The sequence below is a fragment of the Phyllobates terribilis genome, unplaced genomic scaffold, assembly GCF_046119375.1.
Source record: "Phyllobates terribilis strain yellow unplaced genomic scaffold, ASM4611937v1 Scaffold_7__3_contigs__length_470593459, whole genome shotgun sequence".
NCBI lineage: Eukaryota > Metazoa > Chordata > Amphibia > Anura > Dendrobatidae > Phyllobates > Phyllobates terribilis.
This window is the reverse complement of record NW_027362767.1, coordinates 223715045-223733778: the sequence shown is the minus strand read 5'-3', so window position 1 is coordinate 223733778 and position 18734 is coordinate 223715045. Positions and strand designations below refer to the sequence as shown.

At 40.8% G+C, this 18734-nt stretch overlaps 1 protein-coding gene across 4 annotated transcripts in view; it reads left to right on the top strand.

Annotated features, from left to right (window-relative positions):
- The window catches only part of DENND1A (DENN domain containing 1A), a 754510-nt gene that overhangs the window by 483926 nt on the left and 251850 nt on the right, over positions 1 to 18734 (top strand). For all 4 annotated transcript variants that reach the window (XM_073639759.1, XM_073639756.1, XM_073639757.1 and 1 more), the window contains exon 13: positions 16766 to 16891. In XM_073639759.1, the coding sequence (XP_073495860.1) occupies positions 16766 to 16891 (126 nt within the window). The remainder of the gene's footprint in view (positions 1 to 16765; positions 16892 to 18734) is intronic.

Below are 18734 nucleotides of genomic sequence, written 5' to 3'. Positions count from 1 at the left end.
TGGCCTCATTGCTTGCCACCTTAGAAGTCTCCAGTGCTTTCTCTCAAACCATTTTATAGTGCTTTTGGAAGTGTGTTTTGGGTCATTGTCCTTCTGGAAGACCCATGACCTCTGAGGGAGACCCAGCTTTCTCACACTGGGCCCTACATTATGCTGCAAAATTTGTTGGTAGTCTTCAGACTTCATAATGCCATGCACACGGTCAAGCAGTCCAGTGCCAGAGGCAGCAAAGCAACCCCAAAACATCAGGGAACCTCCGCCATGTTTGACTGTAGGGACCGTGTTCTTTTCTTTGAATGCCTCTTTTTTTTTCCTGTACACTCTATGTTGATGCTTTTTCCCCAAAAGCTCTACTTTTGTCTCATCTGACCAGAGAACATTCTTCCAAAACGTTTTAGGCTTTCTCAGGTAAGTTTTGGCAAAATACAGCCTGGCTTTTTTATGTCTCGGGGTAAGAATTGGGGTCTTCCTGGGTATCCTACCATACAGTCCCTTTTCATTCAGACGCCGACGGATAGTACGGGTTGACACTGTTGTACCATCGGACTGCAGGGCAGCTTGAACTTGTTTGGATGTTAGTCGAGGTTCTTTATCCACCATCCGCACAATCTTGCGTTGAAATCTCTCGTCAATTTTTCTTTTCCGTCCACATCTAGGGAGGTTAGCCACAGTACCATGGGCTTTAAACTTCTTGATGATACTGCGCACGGAAGACACAGGAACATTCAGGTCTTTGGAGATGGACTTGTAGCCTTGAGATTGCTCATGCTTCCTCACAATTTGGTTTCTCAAGTCCTCAGACAGTTCTTTGGTCTTCTTTCTTTTCTCCATGCTCAATGTGGTACACACAAGGACACAGGACAGAGGTTGAGTCAGCTTTAATCCATGTTAACTGGCTGCAAGTGTGATTTAGTTATTGCCAACACCTGTTAGGTGCCACATGTAAGTTACAGGTGCTGTTAATTACACGAATTAGAGAAGCATCACATGATTTTTCAAACAGTGCCAATACTTTTGTCCACCCCCTTTGTTAGGTTTGGTGTGGAATTATATCCAATTTGGCTTTAGGACAATTCTTTTTGTGTTTTTTTCATTCAAGACAAATGAAATGAAGAGAATAAGACCAAAGAATTTGTGATTGCAATCATTTTCAGGAAGAAACTGAGTATTATCTGACAGAATTGCAGGGGTGCCAATACTTTTGGCCAGCACTGTATATTTAGTTGGTGTTACACAAATCCTTATGGTTTGGTCGGTATTAACTTGTACCGGTGCCCAATTTACCTACGATACCGGTTTCTCTATTACCGTCAGTCTAATGTATGCTCTCTAGTGTAGAAGATGGCTCTGAAGGCGCTGTGCACATTACGGATTTTCTCAATCATTAGTTTTGTTTGTAAAATATTACCAGAATCGCATTACATCAATTAACAATTGCTCCTTAAGGATGTTCTAAATTCGAGACGCAAAACTTGATGGTAAAGTTAAGTCCCTGTTCATTAAACAGCAGGTAGATTTATTTTTTCATTCTAAGTGACTTCTGTTTTCTGTATTTTGGCTCAGGATAAAGACTGTAGATCCATAGTGTAGATGGATTTAGAACTGTTAATTAAAGACTCCTTGCTCTGTTGAAATAATAATTAGTCTTTCTAATTGAAGTTACGGAAACTTGCTGAGAGGACATTTTTCTATCAGGTTAACAGAACACTGGGAGCAGCGACGGTGTAACTAAATACCAGCTCTTCACTATAATTATATTAGTCGAAGAAGCGTAATACTTTTTTTTTAAATTTGATCTTATGTGATTTAAAGGCAAAAAGTCTCCTTTAGAAACTGGGTAAACTTGCACTTCGCATTCGAAGAGAGCATTAGATGTAAAAATAAACCAATCTACGTAACAGTGTATGTTTTCATGTAGCCAGCGAAATTGTAGTCGTTGACCCTGTTACGTTTTCAGTAGAATTTAGGCTCGTGTGTTTTCCATTTCCTAAGATGAGGAAAGTTCACTCCAGCGCAGATTATATTCTTTTAAAACTTCTCAGTCAACTTTGTTCTTCCCATGCAAAAAAGAAAAATAGAATAAATTTCAGGCCGTTTGGCCATTAATTACGTGAGTAGCTTTCCCAATCTATATAGTTCTAGGCTTACTGATAGCACCTCCAAGCACACATTGTGATTGAAGGTTCCCACAGTCTGACTGTGCCTCATCTTCTAAATGCACACCACGTATGGACCACAATCCAGTCTTACAGCTCTATAGGCATTACTTCCGGTTGGCAGACCAGCAGTTGGTCCAGGCATTGCGGTCTGCACAGTCCATAAGATATGAACATGTGAATATTGGCTGATTTACAAGATTCTTAAAGAACTACTGCCAATCTGTGTTTTATTAGCCAAGCCTTCGTAAAAGTGTGTGTAATGCAAGTATGTTAATATACTCATTGATCAATGTCTTCTCCCGTTTCAAGCGCTGCTCCGGTCCCCTTCTCATTCCATTCTCCAGATCACCCAGGGCTCCATGTGTGTGCTTTTACAATGTAAGTTTACAGAACGTGGCTCTATAGGCTTATTTTGTAAAAGTGGCTTCTGGCTCCAACATAGAGCACAGTGTGACCTGCAGTGTCGGAATAGACGTCACGTGAGTGAGAAGAGGATCGGAGCGGTGCTGCAAACTGGGGAAGCCAGCGAATGGTGAGTATATTACCGCACTCGCACTGTATTACACACACATTTACACAGGTTTACCTAATATATAAATATTATTTGGAGTACTTCTTTGAGGAGCCCTCTTAGCTGGCACCTAATGAGGCTTGCTGAGGAGCCCAAACTTTGGACTGTGCTTGGACAGTGGAACATTTCCTTCTCCTTCCCATCCAAACCCATTTCTACAGTCTTCACCTGGCAAATGAGGAGTAAAGATAATCTGCATTACAATACATCCTCATTATCATTATTTTTTTTTTTACAATAAAACTTACCTTTTGGCATCTTCACTGCTTCAGCACCTACAGATAAAAGAACAACAAACGTATCCACAATTTTTTTGGTGGGTCGAAGAGGGAATCAGTCAATTGAGACACTGTGTTACTCTTCTAGAATCCACCATAAACACATACAATTGGTTTGGCCAACTATTTAGGTTTACTTCCTTGAGATCAATGAAGAAAAGTGACCAACATACCCCGTTAGAAGTGTTTGGTATGTCCAAAGTGTCTTGATTCCTCCCATTCTCATCGGATTGGCGGGCTTGGCTGGCAATTATCCGACTCGTGTAGACAGTTTTATGCTTTGTACATAGATAATTCAAGTTATTGAATTTTCTATGGCACAAAATTACAGTCTTTGACTACCATTCTCAATTCTGTTTTAATTGTGTGGCCATTGAGGGTGGAAATTCATTTTTGCTATTTGTAGTGTCCTTCTACATAGACCTCCACAGTATGGAGGTCAAAAATAGCTGAAGACCCATAAGTAACTGACAGCATTTTCTAAAAGGGGCACAGCTTTGTCTTACCGTATCTGAAATTAGTGCATTTTATTAGTTTGATGCGTTTTTATTCATTTCAGATCAGAAGAAATATATTTTTTTGAACCCTAAGAACATTTGTAGTGGGTCTTATCTTGCAATTCAGCCCAATTATTATTATTTTTTTTTTCTCAGATCTGATGCACCCCATAAGAGAAAATACATAGAAGAATCTCTTCTCCAATATATTGCTATCTCAATTGCTTCCCTTTATAATAGCAGTGTGTCAAGAACAACTTGCAAACCCATCAGCAGATCAGCGGGGGGTTATTACTGGAAAATTTCCACAGCTAAAGGAAGTGATTGTGATCATTTATTAGAGAGTACTGCGGTATTTATGCAATACAATTATTTAAAGTGGTTTTGCTGTGTAGGAAGGGATCATTTCATGGGTAGATCTCCAGTATGGATTTCCTAAATATAAGCTGATTATATGTGGTTTCATCCTGGGTCACCCAGCGATCAGCTGGAATCTTTGAGAAAATCTTTTTTTTTGATTATTTAGTTCCCCTGCAAGCGCCTCCACATGGGCAAATAAGCCATGAATTGTTCCCATTGAAATCAATATTAATGCAATTCATTAACAAGCAGAGTCCCTGGAGAGGCAATCTCTGTAGTCACTCGCCACTGAAATGATGATTCTGAATGAAGAATGATAACACAAAAATGAGACCACTCCAATCCAAAAAGGGAATCTGTCAGTAGGATCAGCCCTCCTAAGCCATCTATACGGGTATGTAGGTCATAGAAAGGTGAATAGAATGGCACCTTGATATCTGTGTTCCAATGTGTTATTCCAGAGAAATCCACATTTTTTCTTAATATGTAAATGAGTTGTTAAGATCTATGGGCCGGACATAGATCTCCCTGAGAATCTGCCTCCAGAGCTTATTTTACATTAAAGGAGAAGTTACCAGTGTGAGACATGTAATGACTGACATCCTGCTCCCCTGATCTACATGTCTCACACTGGTATCTCCCCCTTTCATTTACAATAATCTCTGGAGGCAGATTCTCCGGGAGATCTATGTCCGGCCCAGAGATCTTAACAGCTTATTTACGTATTTAAAAAAAAATGTGGATTTCTCTACAATAAAACATCTGATCACTGATATCAAGGTATCATTTTATTCATATTTCTGTGACCTATAAACCCATATAGATGGCTTAGGAGGGTCTTTCCTACTGACTGATTCCCTTTAAGGACGACTACTTAAATTATGCCATGATCATTTTTTATATGTACTTCAAATTTGACAAAATAGTTTGATAGGTGCACATCACTCCTTAGAAATCTCACCTATTTAGCAGTTCTTCCTTGATGCCTATTTGCCAATTCAGGCCACCTACTCTGCCTGCTATCGGGGCTTATGGAAGTAATGAAAAGACCGAGACGAGCAGCACCAGTAACATTTTATTAAACTGTATGGAGAGTATAAAAGGCAGGAATAGACAAGCTGGGTATGATTTTGAGTTGTTACAGTAATGTGCAAAATTTTTAGGCAGGTATAGAAAAAAAAATTCTGCAAATTAAGGACGCTTTCAAAAATAGAGGTATTAATAGTTTATTTCTATCAATTAACAAAATTCAAAGAAAAATATAAGTCACATCAATATTTGATGATCGCTTTCTGCCTTCAAGACAGCATAATTTCTCCTAGGTACACTTGCACATGCACATGGTTTTTGAAGGAACTTAGGAGGGAGGTTGTTCCAAACATCTTGGAGAACTAACCACATATCTTCTGTGGATGTCTCTTATGCAAATCCTTCTGTCTCTTCATGAAATCCCAGACAGACTAGATGATGTGAGATCAGGGCTCTGTGGGGGGGGCGGATCATCACTTTCAGAACTTCTTGTTCTAATTTATGCTGAAAATAGTTCTTAATGACATTGGTTGTATGTTTAGGGTCATTGTCCTGCTGCAAAACTACTTTGGAGCCAATCAGATGCCTCCCTGATGGTATTGCCTGATGGATAAGTAAGTCCTCTGTCTGAGAAGGGGGGTTTGGATTCAGAGAGGTTCAGAAAGTGAAACTTTTGATTGTTTGAACATAGAATATGGATATTGATTTGCAAAAGTTTAAAAGAGTTTCTAAAGAATTATGAGCTGAGCATGAAAAGGAAAGCAGCACAATAAATATATCAACATATGCATGGGTTTATGTTTCCACCTCTAATATGTCTTAACCCAAATGAATAAAATGGAATAAACAATCCCTAAAAGGTAGGTCCAATGACGCAGTGGAATTTTTCCAACGAGTCATGTAAGACACATAAACATGTCTTTGTACCTGTTTTAGAGTGCTGCTTTCATTGTTTTAATTTGCTGTCAGCTTATTTTTGCCCTTGAGACCAACATAATGTAGGGGCAGAGAACTTGATTCCAGGGATATGTCATTTGCTCAGCAGTTTGCTGTAGTTTCAATACAATCAGTGTTTTATCACTGCAGGACTTGGTGTCACATGCCAGGCAGTCCAGCTAATCTATATAACCCCTCTCTCACCACTGATTGGCCGCTTTCTGCCTATGCACAGTGTACACATGAAGCTGTCAGTCAGTTGGTGTGGGCTGGGTTATACACAGCTCAGCATTCTGAGCTCTGCTACATTTACAGCAGATAAAACAGGGATTCTATCAAAACTGCAGTAAGCAGCCCAGTAAGTAATACATCGCTAGACTCAGGCTCTCTGCCCCTACATGATGCTGCTCTCAGATTCCATAGCAAAAACCTGCTGATACATTCCCTTTAAGACCCTTTGGTACGTATATTTTATTAGCAGCCATTGTAGATTTGTGTTTGTAGCAAATTTAGCCAATAAACTGTTAACCACAATACAAAACCGGTCCGACATACAAACGCCTAAAGAATTTACTGAGCAGCATGCCCTCCCCTGTCCTTAGCAAACACTGCATTTATTTTGTGAAATGTATTGATTCTTGTCTATGAACAGTCATTTCGGCCAATAATATAAGTGTGGTGTAGACCGAGGAAAGCTTACACCGTAGATGGGATATGTTCTCAGCAGGCGTCGGCCAGTGTTGATGAGTAGTAAATGGATTAACACTATATTATAGAGTAGTTAAAGGTGTTGGAGATGAACATTAGCAATCTAGGAATTGGAAGCTTATCCGATGGGAAAAGAAAAAGTAGTATTATCGCTGCTCTTAATGTGGGTTTATACCAGCTGACTGACGGCACTTACCAACCCCCGGTCTACTACGGAGATTGTTTAATAGCCGGTTTACACGAGCCGACCGCGCTCCCGATGTGCACATTGTGTCCCTTCTTCAATAAAAGTGCCTCGATTTATTAGCATAAGGCGAAGGTTACACTGCATCACAGTGTGAATGGGACTGTATTGCGACCCCGAGGGTACTGGGTCTGCGATAAGCAAGTCGCAAAAAAATCTGTCAAGGCTAGACTTCTTGCAACTTGCTTGCTGCAGTACCCTGGGGTCCATTCACTTATATTGTGCTGCAATGCAACGGTGGCACCGAGCAAACCTTTGTGGCCAAAGTCACTGTCTAGCCATAGCCTTAGTCGTTTCACCAATTTATTGAGGCTTATGAATTTTTCCTTTCACAGCATTTTTTCCTACCTATCTTGGACATGCTATACTATCTCCGCTTTCTGGAAATAAATCTGCGACGAAGTTTATCCATTTTCGCTTTTTAAAATATTCCTCTATCGACCCATCACGAAATAAATATCCTCAACACACCTCATGGAGCCTACTTTATAGTATGAAGAATGGATATCTCTTTGGCACCCCTAGAACTGTTCTTCACCAATAAGAGTGACCATGTAACATAACATGGTCATGGTTGTGTAACATCTTCCTAAAGCTGGCCATACACATTACATGGCTGTCGGCGAAACGGTTTTCCGGCTGACGGCCATCTCAGCCAAGTTTCTCATACACAGGAGCGCTCATTCGGCCAAGGGCTGCTGTGTTCTTATGAGACAGCCACCGACTGACACTTTGGACAGAAGATTTTCTCAGGGAAGATAATGCGATTGTTAGTCCACAATTGGATACGCCTGATCAACATTTCTCTTGAATATCAGTCAGCCAGCGCCCCCGTACACATTAGACTGTCAGCTGAACTCGTGGATGTTGGCAGGTCCAGCTGACATAAGTCTAATGTGTATGGCCTTCTTGTTTTAGAACTTTAGGACCTTTTAATAAACTCATGAGAATGTCCCTAGACCAAGGAATACTGCGAGCAGATAATCTCTGATACAATTGTCTTCTGATGACCTTCAAGTCTGTTGACTGTTTTTGCACGCAATGAAATGTCCACTAACAAAATAATAATTATTCATGTCGTACTTTTTCAAGAAAACATATAGCCATACACCCATAATACCCTCTGCGAGACTGAGTTCTACACTACTTCTCAAGTTATGGATTTAGATAAAAATAGTAGAAGCTTCATTAGAGACCATGTTACAGAGTCTTTGACATACCATACAGTAGCACTTGGAGTACTTACTATAGGCCCCCATACACATTTGACTAAGGTTAGCCAAACCCACTGATATTGGCAAAATCGACTGTCAGTCTAATGTGTATAGGCGCCTACTGATTGTCTTTCTCAGACAATGATGGGGAGGAGAGAAAGACCTGGCATGTCCAATTTTGGACTGTCGGTCCTTTTGTTATCCCTGAGATCAGCTGCCGCCAGAGGAGTCTGACACTGGCTTTCTCAAAGAGAACCACGGAGGGCTTGATCAAGTCGGAAGAGCCAGCTGTTGACTGACAGATCAAGGAAACCATCATTGAGCCAACTTCAATCTATTATGTATCGTAACTTTACTTGTGTATGGGGGCTTCAAGGCTTCATGCACTCAGTAAAGTAATCTGAACCCAACCGTCTGTTGTGTGTGGAGTTTGCCCAACTTTCACCTGTCAGATTGGGCATTTTGAATTTAATCGCCTAATCCTGTTCTTCTAAGCTGCATCCGGCGGTGATTGACAGCAATTTACGTGTCTCCCCCCACCATACAGAACATATGCACACTCAGCCAAAATGTTATTTTTCTGTGATACTGGCACATTGCTAAATTTGAAGGTATTTTTTTTACACCATATAAACATTTCTTCCTTGTATGTAATTGTAGTTTTCTTCACTAGAACACCCCCAGAGGTCTCCGAATTGTAATTGTTTGCTTTTCTACTAAGAGATATTTTTTTGTTTAGATTACCATTTTAAGAACCTTGCTGTCTGTGGAATCCAAAACCACTTTAGACATCCTCCAAATTTTCCCTCTTGTTTGTGTTATATGAGTAACTTGCCATTCTTCTGACACCCATGGAGTTCTATCTATTGACTTGGATGGGGCCCAGTGTTGGATTGAGGTGCCAAGGGGGGCCCACCTGTTATGACACAGCTGTCGGATGACCGAGGAACAGTGGATCCTACCCTGTCCCTAACACTAGGGGGCGCACTAGCTCGCCCTATTCCCTGGGATACCTCGAAAGGTGAGTATGTCGGGGCCTCCGCCCTCACCCTAACTCCTGAGTTAGCCCTTCGTCTGTTCTCTTCACCCACCCAGAGAAGAGGGGCGCTACTGTGCACCATAGTACACCAACCCGACAAACAAAGCTAAACAGACAAGGGTTAACAGAAAACTCCAGGCACACAAAATATTCACTCACATATAACAGAGGAAAGCACCAGGGTGTGAAGGTAGGGGGATAAACCAATATGGAGAAAGATAAGGAATTACCACACATACAAACCAAACAACTGTCACTAATAATTCCTCCAACATTCCTTCTCATTAGAACTCCTCTCCCTCCGTTATCCATGCAGCAAATGCTAGCTCTGATAAGGATTAGTATCAGAGCCCAGATTATAAAGGGAAAAGGAGTGTCTAATCGAGCTCAGCTGTGAGCACAGGGATTTCCAACATGGCCGTTTAACCCCTGTTCTGCCAGAAGAAATAAACACATTTAAAATGTGTTCTTCTTGGAGCTGGAGTAGGAGCCATCTGACGCTGCGGTTTTCTGTCTCCACCCCGTTGCCGTAACCCCATGACACCACCAGTAATGTTGATTCTAAGATCTCACAGTTTAGATACGTGCAATATTACCTGACCCTTCGCTATGGGTAGATTTTTAAATGAATTTTGGGATGCTTTCTTTGTCTGTACATAGTGAAAAAAGTTTATTGTGCCAACTATTGCTCATGTATGGGAGTGGGAGGAAAAATTCTGCACGGGGGGGGCCTCCCGGGGGATTTACCTGTTCCACCGTGGGCCAGTCCAAGCCTGATGAGACTATCACATTGTGTTGCAACTTGCATGTAATAGATGGGCTCACAGTAACCCATACGTGGATTAAACAGTGCAGTGTTTTACGGAAGAACTTCAGAGGCCAGAGGCAACCATCATGAATGCATTGAAATGTGACAGTTTCTAAATTGATTCTAATTTTAATTGTTTCAGATTTCTTTTTTTTTTAGCTTGATCAAACAAATCTTTGGCGCAGGCTAATGGTAGATGTAAAAAATAAATGTGTCACTCTTCAGGTCTGGCCATCTAATGTTTTTTTTTTTTTTTTTTTTGGGTGAATAAAGTAAACTGCGGGATATGAAAAAGAAGCGATTATTTATTTACGGCTACATTTCCAGCTACAAAGAACTAAGACATCATGTGACGCACCAGTGATTTGCAATCTGCATGTGTGAGAAGGTGTCCGGTTGATATTTGCTCAGTTTCAATGAGTGAGCATTCACCTTTTGTGTAAATGGTAATTAGATCATTAGGAGATCTGTACTTGCACCTGAAAAGTGTGGCTTTGTGAATATGGAGTAATTACACACCTCCACAATGAAAGAGGGAGGTCAGTCGGGGTTAAGTGCGTAATAATGCACAGGTGGAGCAGAGCCTTTGAGAAGCCAGAAGCAAAGGGGTTAGGCTGATGTGTTTCAAAGGATGGAAATGTCAGTGATGCTACCAAAGATACTGTTATTTTCTGCTCAGCCTTTCATGTGCTTACCCCAGTGATTTGAATTATTAAAAGCTATCAGGAATTTAGTTATGCATGACCAGACGCGGGCTATAGGTTGTTTTCTGCTCTTATCTTAAATGTCTTGAATCAACTTTACCTATTTGTTGATTCCCCTTGCAAGGAGCAAAGACTGAAAAAGTATTCAACATTCAGTTTGTGAGTGGGATATACAGTGGGTGCGGAAAGTATTCAGACCCCTTAAAATTTTTCACTCTTTGTTTCATTGCAGCAACTTAGTAAATTCTAAAAAGTTCATTTTTTTCTCATTAATGTACACTCTGCTCCCCATCTTGACTGAAAAAAAACAGAAATGTAGAAATTTTTGCAAATTTATTAAAAAACAAAAACTGAAATATCACATGGTCATAAGTATTCAGACCCTTTGCTCAGTATTGAGTAGAAGCACCTTTTGAGCTGGTACAGCCATGAGTCTTCTTGGGAATGATGCAACAAGTTTTTCACACCTGGATTTGGTGATCCTCTGCCATTCCTCCTTGCAGATCCTCTCCAGTTCCATCAGGTTGGATGGTGAACGTTGGTGGACAGCCATTTTCAGGTCTCTCAAGAGATGCTCAATTGGGTTTAGGTCAGGGCTCTGGCTGGGCCAGTCAAGAATGGTCACAGAGTTGTTCTGAAGCCACTCCTTAGGGTCATTGTCTTGTTGGAAGATGAACCTTCGGCCAAGTCTGAGGTCCAGAGCACTCTGAAAGAGGTTTTCATCCAGGATATCTCTGTACTTGGTCGCATTCATGTTTACTTCAATTGCAACCAGTCTTCCTGTCCCTGCAGCTGAAAAACACCTGCAAAGCGTGATGCTGCCACCACCATGTTTCACTGTTGGGATTGTATTGAGCAGGTGATGAGCAGTGTGGTTTTCTCCACACCTAACGCTTAGAATTATCACAAAAAAGTTCTATCTTCATCTCATCAAACAAGAGAATCCTATTTCTCATAGTCTGGGAGTCCTTCATGTGTTTTTGAGCAAACTTTATGCAGGCCGAGGCAGGGTACTACACATCCACCTCATATTGTTTTGAATAGGAGGCGGATGTGTAGTACCCTGTGGCAGCCATTACAAGTAGACTGCCTGCTCCGCAAGTAAGTACTTGCGGCCTCCGACACTGATAGCAGCTGATCGGCGGGGGTGCCGGATGTCGGACCCTGACAGATAACATTGATGGCCTATCCTTAGGATAGGCCATCAATGTCTTAAAGTAGGGGACAACCTCTTACTAAGGAAGAAAATAAGCATAAAGAAATCCATAAAAGGATGATTGCTGTATATGGTGATGATGCACCTTCCTACTGCCAAGTAAAGTTTTGGGCCTAGCAGTTTAAATGGGGTAGGGAATCAATTGACGATGACAACCGTTCACTGCAACCTGTCGAAACATCTTCACAATACCTTAAAGTGGAGGCCTTGATTTTGGAAGGTTGTTGTGTCAAAGTCAATGTTATGGCTCCTGGATTAGGCATTTCAGTAGGCACGATTTCCAGTATGATTCATCATGTTTTGATGATGTCAAAGGTCAGTTCTTCGTGGGTGTCATGAATGTTGAAGCCTGAGAAAAAAAAACATATCACAAGCAATATAGCCAATAGAATTTAGACATCCTTAGAGAAAATCCAGAAGACTTCTCAAATTTTTACGGGTGATGAAACATAGGTCAACCACCATGGTCCTTGAAACCAAACCAATGTCCATGCAATGGAAAGCCAGGGGGTCACCAACTCCAAAGAAACTTCATGTCGAGGAGTCCGCTGGTAAGATTATGGCAACAGCTTTTTGGGAATACAGAAGGTGTTTTATTACTAGAATTCATGCCACAAAAGACAACAAGTACTGGAGACACCTATGCTTCAGTAATGAAGGCATTACGAGAGGCAATCAATGAAGTTGTCGGTAGGTGCGTTGCTGCTTGACCACAATGCGCCAGCCCTCAAGTATCACAAATCACAAGCTGCTATCAGGGAATGTGGCTTCATGGAGCTTAACCATCAGTCCAGACCTGGATCCAGACCTTTCTAATTCGGAACCTGAAGAATTGTCTGCGTTGGAAACGATTTCCTGATGATAATGCAGTCAAAGAGGCAGTAATAGGGCTCTTGCAGCAGCAAGAAGTCTCCTATTCTGAAGGCATCCGATCACTGGAGGCGAAGTAGAAGAAGTGTGTTGAAGTTAAGGGGGTTTACATTGAAAAGTAGTAAGTTCAATTTTCTCAGAAAATTTTGTTTTCATGTTCAGGAAGATAAATTATTGAACACCCCTAGTAGAAGGTTCTTAAGTTTTAAGAGATTGAGTACTATTGTTGAGCTGTACCTTTCAGTTAATCGTAAAGATGTTTAGTTTGGTTTTGGTGTGGGCTTTATAAAGGCCATTTAAAGCGTACTTATAATTTTTAGACTAAAAGTATGACCTAATCCCCCTCAAGAACTTAAAACTGCTTTAGGCCTTCAGACCTATCTAATATGTCTAAGAACGATCCTGATTCTCCTCTTTACCTTGCTATCCTCTCTTTTTGAATGAGCAGTTCCCCTTCGTCTGTATTTGGACAGCACTATAAGTGCTGGAACTTGCCTTCCCTTACTTTCCAGCCTAATAATTTGCCTGCCCTGACCTAAGAGCCCACGTTTTGTTATATTTGAATAGAGTTTGACCGAAGGAAAATCGGAACAAAGAGACAAATCTCTGCTCCAACTTCCTGTACGGTCTTCTGCTGGCAACTTGACAACCGGCAGCGGACTGAGTTTAGAGCTCTAGTGGCCGCCACTTGAAGTATTTTTTTTTCTCAAGTTAAAAACATAAAAAAAGGACTTTGCATTGAATATCAGATGAGCCTAAGCTTATTGACACGACCGTGAATTATTTTGAATATTAATGGTTTCAAATGAGTTGCACATATAGATATAATTTCAAGAGCTCACATACTTTTTGGACTATTTAAAGGACTAAGTTACATAAGGAAAACACACCTTATAAATACTTTTTTACAACATGTGTTAAGGTGACTAACAGGATAAAGAGCTGGATAGGCAGGGGCATGAGGGACCTACAGGTTCCCTTTAAGCAGAACCTCACCCTGAATAGTAATATAAATAAAAAAATGTATTTATTTTTTACATTTTTTTAGCCCCCTTAGAAGACTTGCAAATCCCCTCACTAGTTTTATATACCCCCACACCATAGTATTGCAGCGTGTAGAGAAAATAACGTTCTGCTATGAAGCCCAGCGCACCAGCAATTAATGCCAGTGTCACAGATTTAGGGCTCATTCAGACGTCTGTTTTTTTGCGTTGGAGTGCTATTTGTGATTTTCACGGATAGCACTCATACCTGTGATGGTCTCTGGGGGCCATTCATATGTCCATGATTTTTCTATAGACCAAGCAGTCCGTGTAAAATTGTGGCAACATGTCCGATTTGGATCCAAAATCGGCAATGCAAGTCTATGAGTCTGTGAAAAAATTGGACCACACTCAGATTCCATCCGAGTGCAGTCCGATTTTCAAGGACTGTCAGAAAGAAAAAGGTAGATAAACTAACTTTTTTTTTTTATTATTATTATTCTCCACATACGAGAAAAACAGATGACACTCGCTGTGATCAAAGTCTGATCACAATAATTGGTCCATTTTTCTCTTACGTGGAAAAATAGAAAGACTGAATGAGCCCTTTTCAATAGTTAAACAGTAGCCATTGCAGTTATTACCGGTTGCTGCTGTTACAAGCAGAAGCCGGCTTTGTTACACAGCTGACATCTGCAGGCTTGGCTCCTGAGCCCGCTCCCTAGATGTGAACCCAACGTGGGATGTACTGTACTACTTCATCTTACATTGGGAAGGGGTTAAAATATGTCCCATATTATTACAGGACAATATGTAAAGCCTATGGCACAACCCTAAATCTTATTTATTTTTTATTTATTTTTTTACCTTATATCCCGGATAATTTTCAATGGAAATGGATCCAAATTGCTCTAACGACTTAAGTTAATTATGGCCGGACAGTGAATTAACTGACAAACTATCCTGCATTATACTAATGGTGTGATTCTCAGTGGTCACATTAATTTTCTCAAAGGTTCCATGCACATTCCTGCTTAATTAAAATAACCTTTAGTGATATTTACGTGGGGCTGGGAGGAAGACTTGCACTACATATCAGTTTGATCCGCTCGTGTGCCGGTGTGACCTCACTTAGCTGTAAGTGTTTCTGACTTTAAGCCGACTTCAAGGAAAAGCTGCAAAAAAATGACATTTTCTATTTTAAACGGCAAATATTTCAGATGAATGAGTTTGTCAAAGACGGCACCTTTAATTACTGATATCTGCTGTGTATGATGATTGGCAGGGCGACTCTCTGGGTGGTGTTTTATAGGCACATTATTAGTATCTGCCTATTATTATTATTATTAGTGTCTGCCGTCTCGCACTATTGTTTCCACTTACCATTTAACATGTTTTTTTTGCGCTTAATCGTTTCAAAAGCCTAAATAGTATTACGTCCGACTATTGGGCTGAGGATATTGACTTTTAATTTTTAATGCTATTTATTTCCCATCAGTGTAAAAAAAAAAGTAACTGTAATTTCGATGTAATAAGTTTTGCTCTCCTCGTAGACCTTCTATTAAATGGAATCTGTCAGCGAGTTTTAGGGGCTGAGACCCTGATTGCAGCGATGTGTCACTTGCTGGGCTGCGTGCTGTTATTTTGATACAATCTCTGTTTTCTACTGTGCTCAAATGCCAAGCTGTGTATAACCTCCGCCCACACCACTGATTGGCTGCTTTCTGTGTAAACTGTGCATAGGGAGAAAGCTGACAATCAGTGTTGGGGGCGGGGTTTGACCAGGAAGCACAAGACACCTAGTCCTGTAGTGATAATCTCCTGCTGATAAAACACTAACACACAGCCTAGTAAGTAACACATTGCTGGAATTAGGTTTTCAGCCCCTACTTAGTGGTGTTCTTAGATTGCATAGCAAAAACCTGCTGACAGATTCCCTTTAAGTCCTTCAGTTTTGAACTGAAAAAACGTTTGCGTTTTGGCAATCAGTTGGAATCTTAGCACTTACATCAACATTTTGGACATATCAGAAGTTTTCTTCTTTTTTTTTTACAGTTACATTTTAAAATGGGGGCAATGCAGTAAATTTTCATAACCAGCAACCATTCAAAGACAAATGAGGCCCCATTGTTGGCCCTCCAAAGCCAGCATACACGTTGTTTGGTGGCTCAGTGGTTAGCACTGTTACTTTAAAGAGCTGGAGTCCTGGGTTCAAATCCCACCAAGGACAACATCTGCAAGGAGTTTGTATGTTCTCCCCGTGTTTGCAGGGGTTTCCTCTGGGTTCTCCGGTTTCCTCCCACACCCCAAAGACATCCTGATAGGGAATCTAGATTGTGAGCCCCAATGGGGACAGCGATGACGATGTTAGTAAATTGCAGAGTAAGAAATGGCGCTATATAAGCCAATAAACTAAATAGACAAAAGTTTAAATGATTATTTTAAAACCTATATAGATGTGTGGATGTGTGTGTATATATACATGTCTACAGTATATATATTATTGTATTTTTTATTAGGCTTTTGAGTTGTAGGAAGGGTAAGCACCCTCCAGATTGACACTTTTGAGAGTATGTTTTTCCTTGCATTTAGCTATGGAGCTTGTTCTTTGCGTCCTGATTGATCTGGTCCCACCATTTGCAGGCTACTCTTCCAGCTTTTCTTACCTCCGATGGAGGTACTGCGGATGCTGCCTCGCTGAAATACTAATCCTCTTTAGAGAGAATCGATAAGACCATCGAGTCAGAACGTCTGAATTGTCAAATCCAGGCACCTGACTTCCACCCTGGTCACAGTCCACTAGTCCTTGTTGTCCTCTATAAGGTGGTGGATGCAGATCGTTCCTAATTTTGCTTACATTAATAAATTGTTGTATAATTCGGTGTATTTTTAAAAGGGCTAGTCCGATGAAAAGAATGTATCACCTATCCACAAGGTAGATAACTTACTGATCATTAGAGGTCCGTGCAATTACTTGCAGCTATCTCCATTCTCTGAGACTGCGGATAGGTGATAACTTGTTTCACGGACAACCCCTTTAAGCATGTTTCCATGTATCCTATATGGTTAGACTTTGATTTTATATATTGTTATATTAGTGGGGTTTGTTTTCCCTAATTGAAATTTTGGGTCTTTTTTTTATTTTCCAGTTAAATGCATTAAAGAACAGACTGAGAAAGGTGTCCACAACAACAGGAGACGGGGTGGCACGAGCTTTCTTAAAAGCCCAAGCCTCTTTGTTTGGCAGCTACAGAAGTGCACTCAAAATTGAACCGGTAAGTGAAATATATATATTTTTTTAAATGGAACAGTAGTTCAGATAACATTAGATATATATGGAGACCTTATTGGTGAAGTCTGCCATCTTGGACCACCTTTGATTTCCAGAATAGAGGGTTCTTTTGAAGCCTTAAAGGATTTCTCTGGTGAATACAAGATATCACCTATTCACAGGCTAGGTGATAACTTAATGATTGGTGGATATCCAACCGCTGAAACGGCACCGATCGACAGAATGGGACATCTTTATCCCTGCTAGAATGGATCTGCAGTGCACATGCTCGACCACCGCTGCATTCATTCCCTACGAGGCCGTTGAGCACTGCGCTCAGCTTTTCCGGCAGCACCATAGAGAATGAAGTGAGCGGCGGTCGGGCATGTGTACTACTCCTACTCCATTCTAACTGTGATGAAAGTGTCCCGATAGGAATAACAGTGCCCTGTTCTGCTGATTGGTGTGGGATCCCAGCAGACGGACCCCAACAGATCAATAAGTTATCATCTATCGTGTATATAGGTGATAACTTGTATTCACCAGTGAACCCCTTTAACATATTATAGCACTGCTCAGAGATTTATGAAAACTGTGGTAGTTTGCATAGAATATCCTGACCGATTTTTAGGAAGTCCGTGTTGGTCCAAAATCTGGAGCATTGTCAGTGTCACCGTCTGACACATACAGCGGGTGAAATAAGTATTGAAAACGTCACCAATTTTCTAAGTAAATCTATTTCTAAAGGTGTTATTGAGATGAAATTCTCACCAGATGTCGGTAAGAACCCATCCAATCCACACAGGCTAAGAAATCACCATAGATGTCCATAAAAATGGCACATGGAGAAAGTAGTGAACTTGTTTACTGAAATTTAGTTAGTACTTGGTAAAAAAGCCTTTGCTGGTGATGAAGCTTCAAGACTCCTCCTGTATGGAGAAACTAGTCGTAGGCATTGCTCAGGTGTGATTTTGTCCCATTCTTCCACACAAACACTCTTTACTTCCTGAATCTTCCGTGGGCTTCTTCTATGAACTCTGAGCTTTAGTTCCTTCCATACATTTTCTATTGGATTCAGGTCAGGTGATCGGCTTGGCCATTCCAGCAGCTTTATTTTCTTACTCTGAAAATAGTTTATTGTTTCCTTGGCTGTGTGATTGGGATCATTGTCTTGCGAAAATGTCCACCCTCATTTCATCATCCTGGTTAGATGGCAGCAGATTTTTATCAAGAATGTCTCAGCACATTTGTCCATTCATCCTTCCTTCAATCATATGAAGATTGCTAGTTTCATATGCTGAGAAACAGCCCCACACCATGATGTTCCCACCTCCTTCACTGTTGGTATGGTGTTTTTGGGGTGATATGCAGTGCTAATTGGCCTCCAGACATGGTGTGTATTATGACATCGAATGAATTCAATTTTGGTCTCATTTGACCAGACTATATTCTCCCAGTATTTCACAGGCTTGTCTAAATGTTATTGAACAAATTGTAAATGCGCTTGAACATGCTTTTTGTTCACAAATGGAGTCTTGGGTGGTGAGCGTGCATACACGCCATGGAGGTTGAGTGCATTTCTTATTGTTTGTTTTTTTTAAACAATTGTATCTGCTGATTCCAGGTCTTCCTGTAGCTGTTCACAGGTGGTCCTTGGCTTTTGGTTAACTGCTCAGATAATTATTTTCTGAAATCTTGCGGGGAGCAACTGGTCGTGGCTTGTTTAAGGTAAAATGATGTTCTTTCCACTTCCGGATTATAGCCCCAACAGTACTCACTTTAACCTTCAGTAGTTTACAAATTCTTTGGTAACCAATGCCATCAGTATGTTTTGCAACAATAAGGTT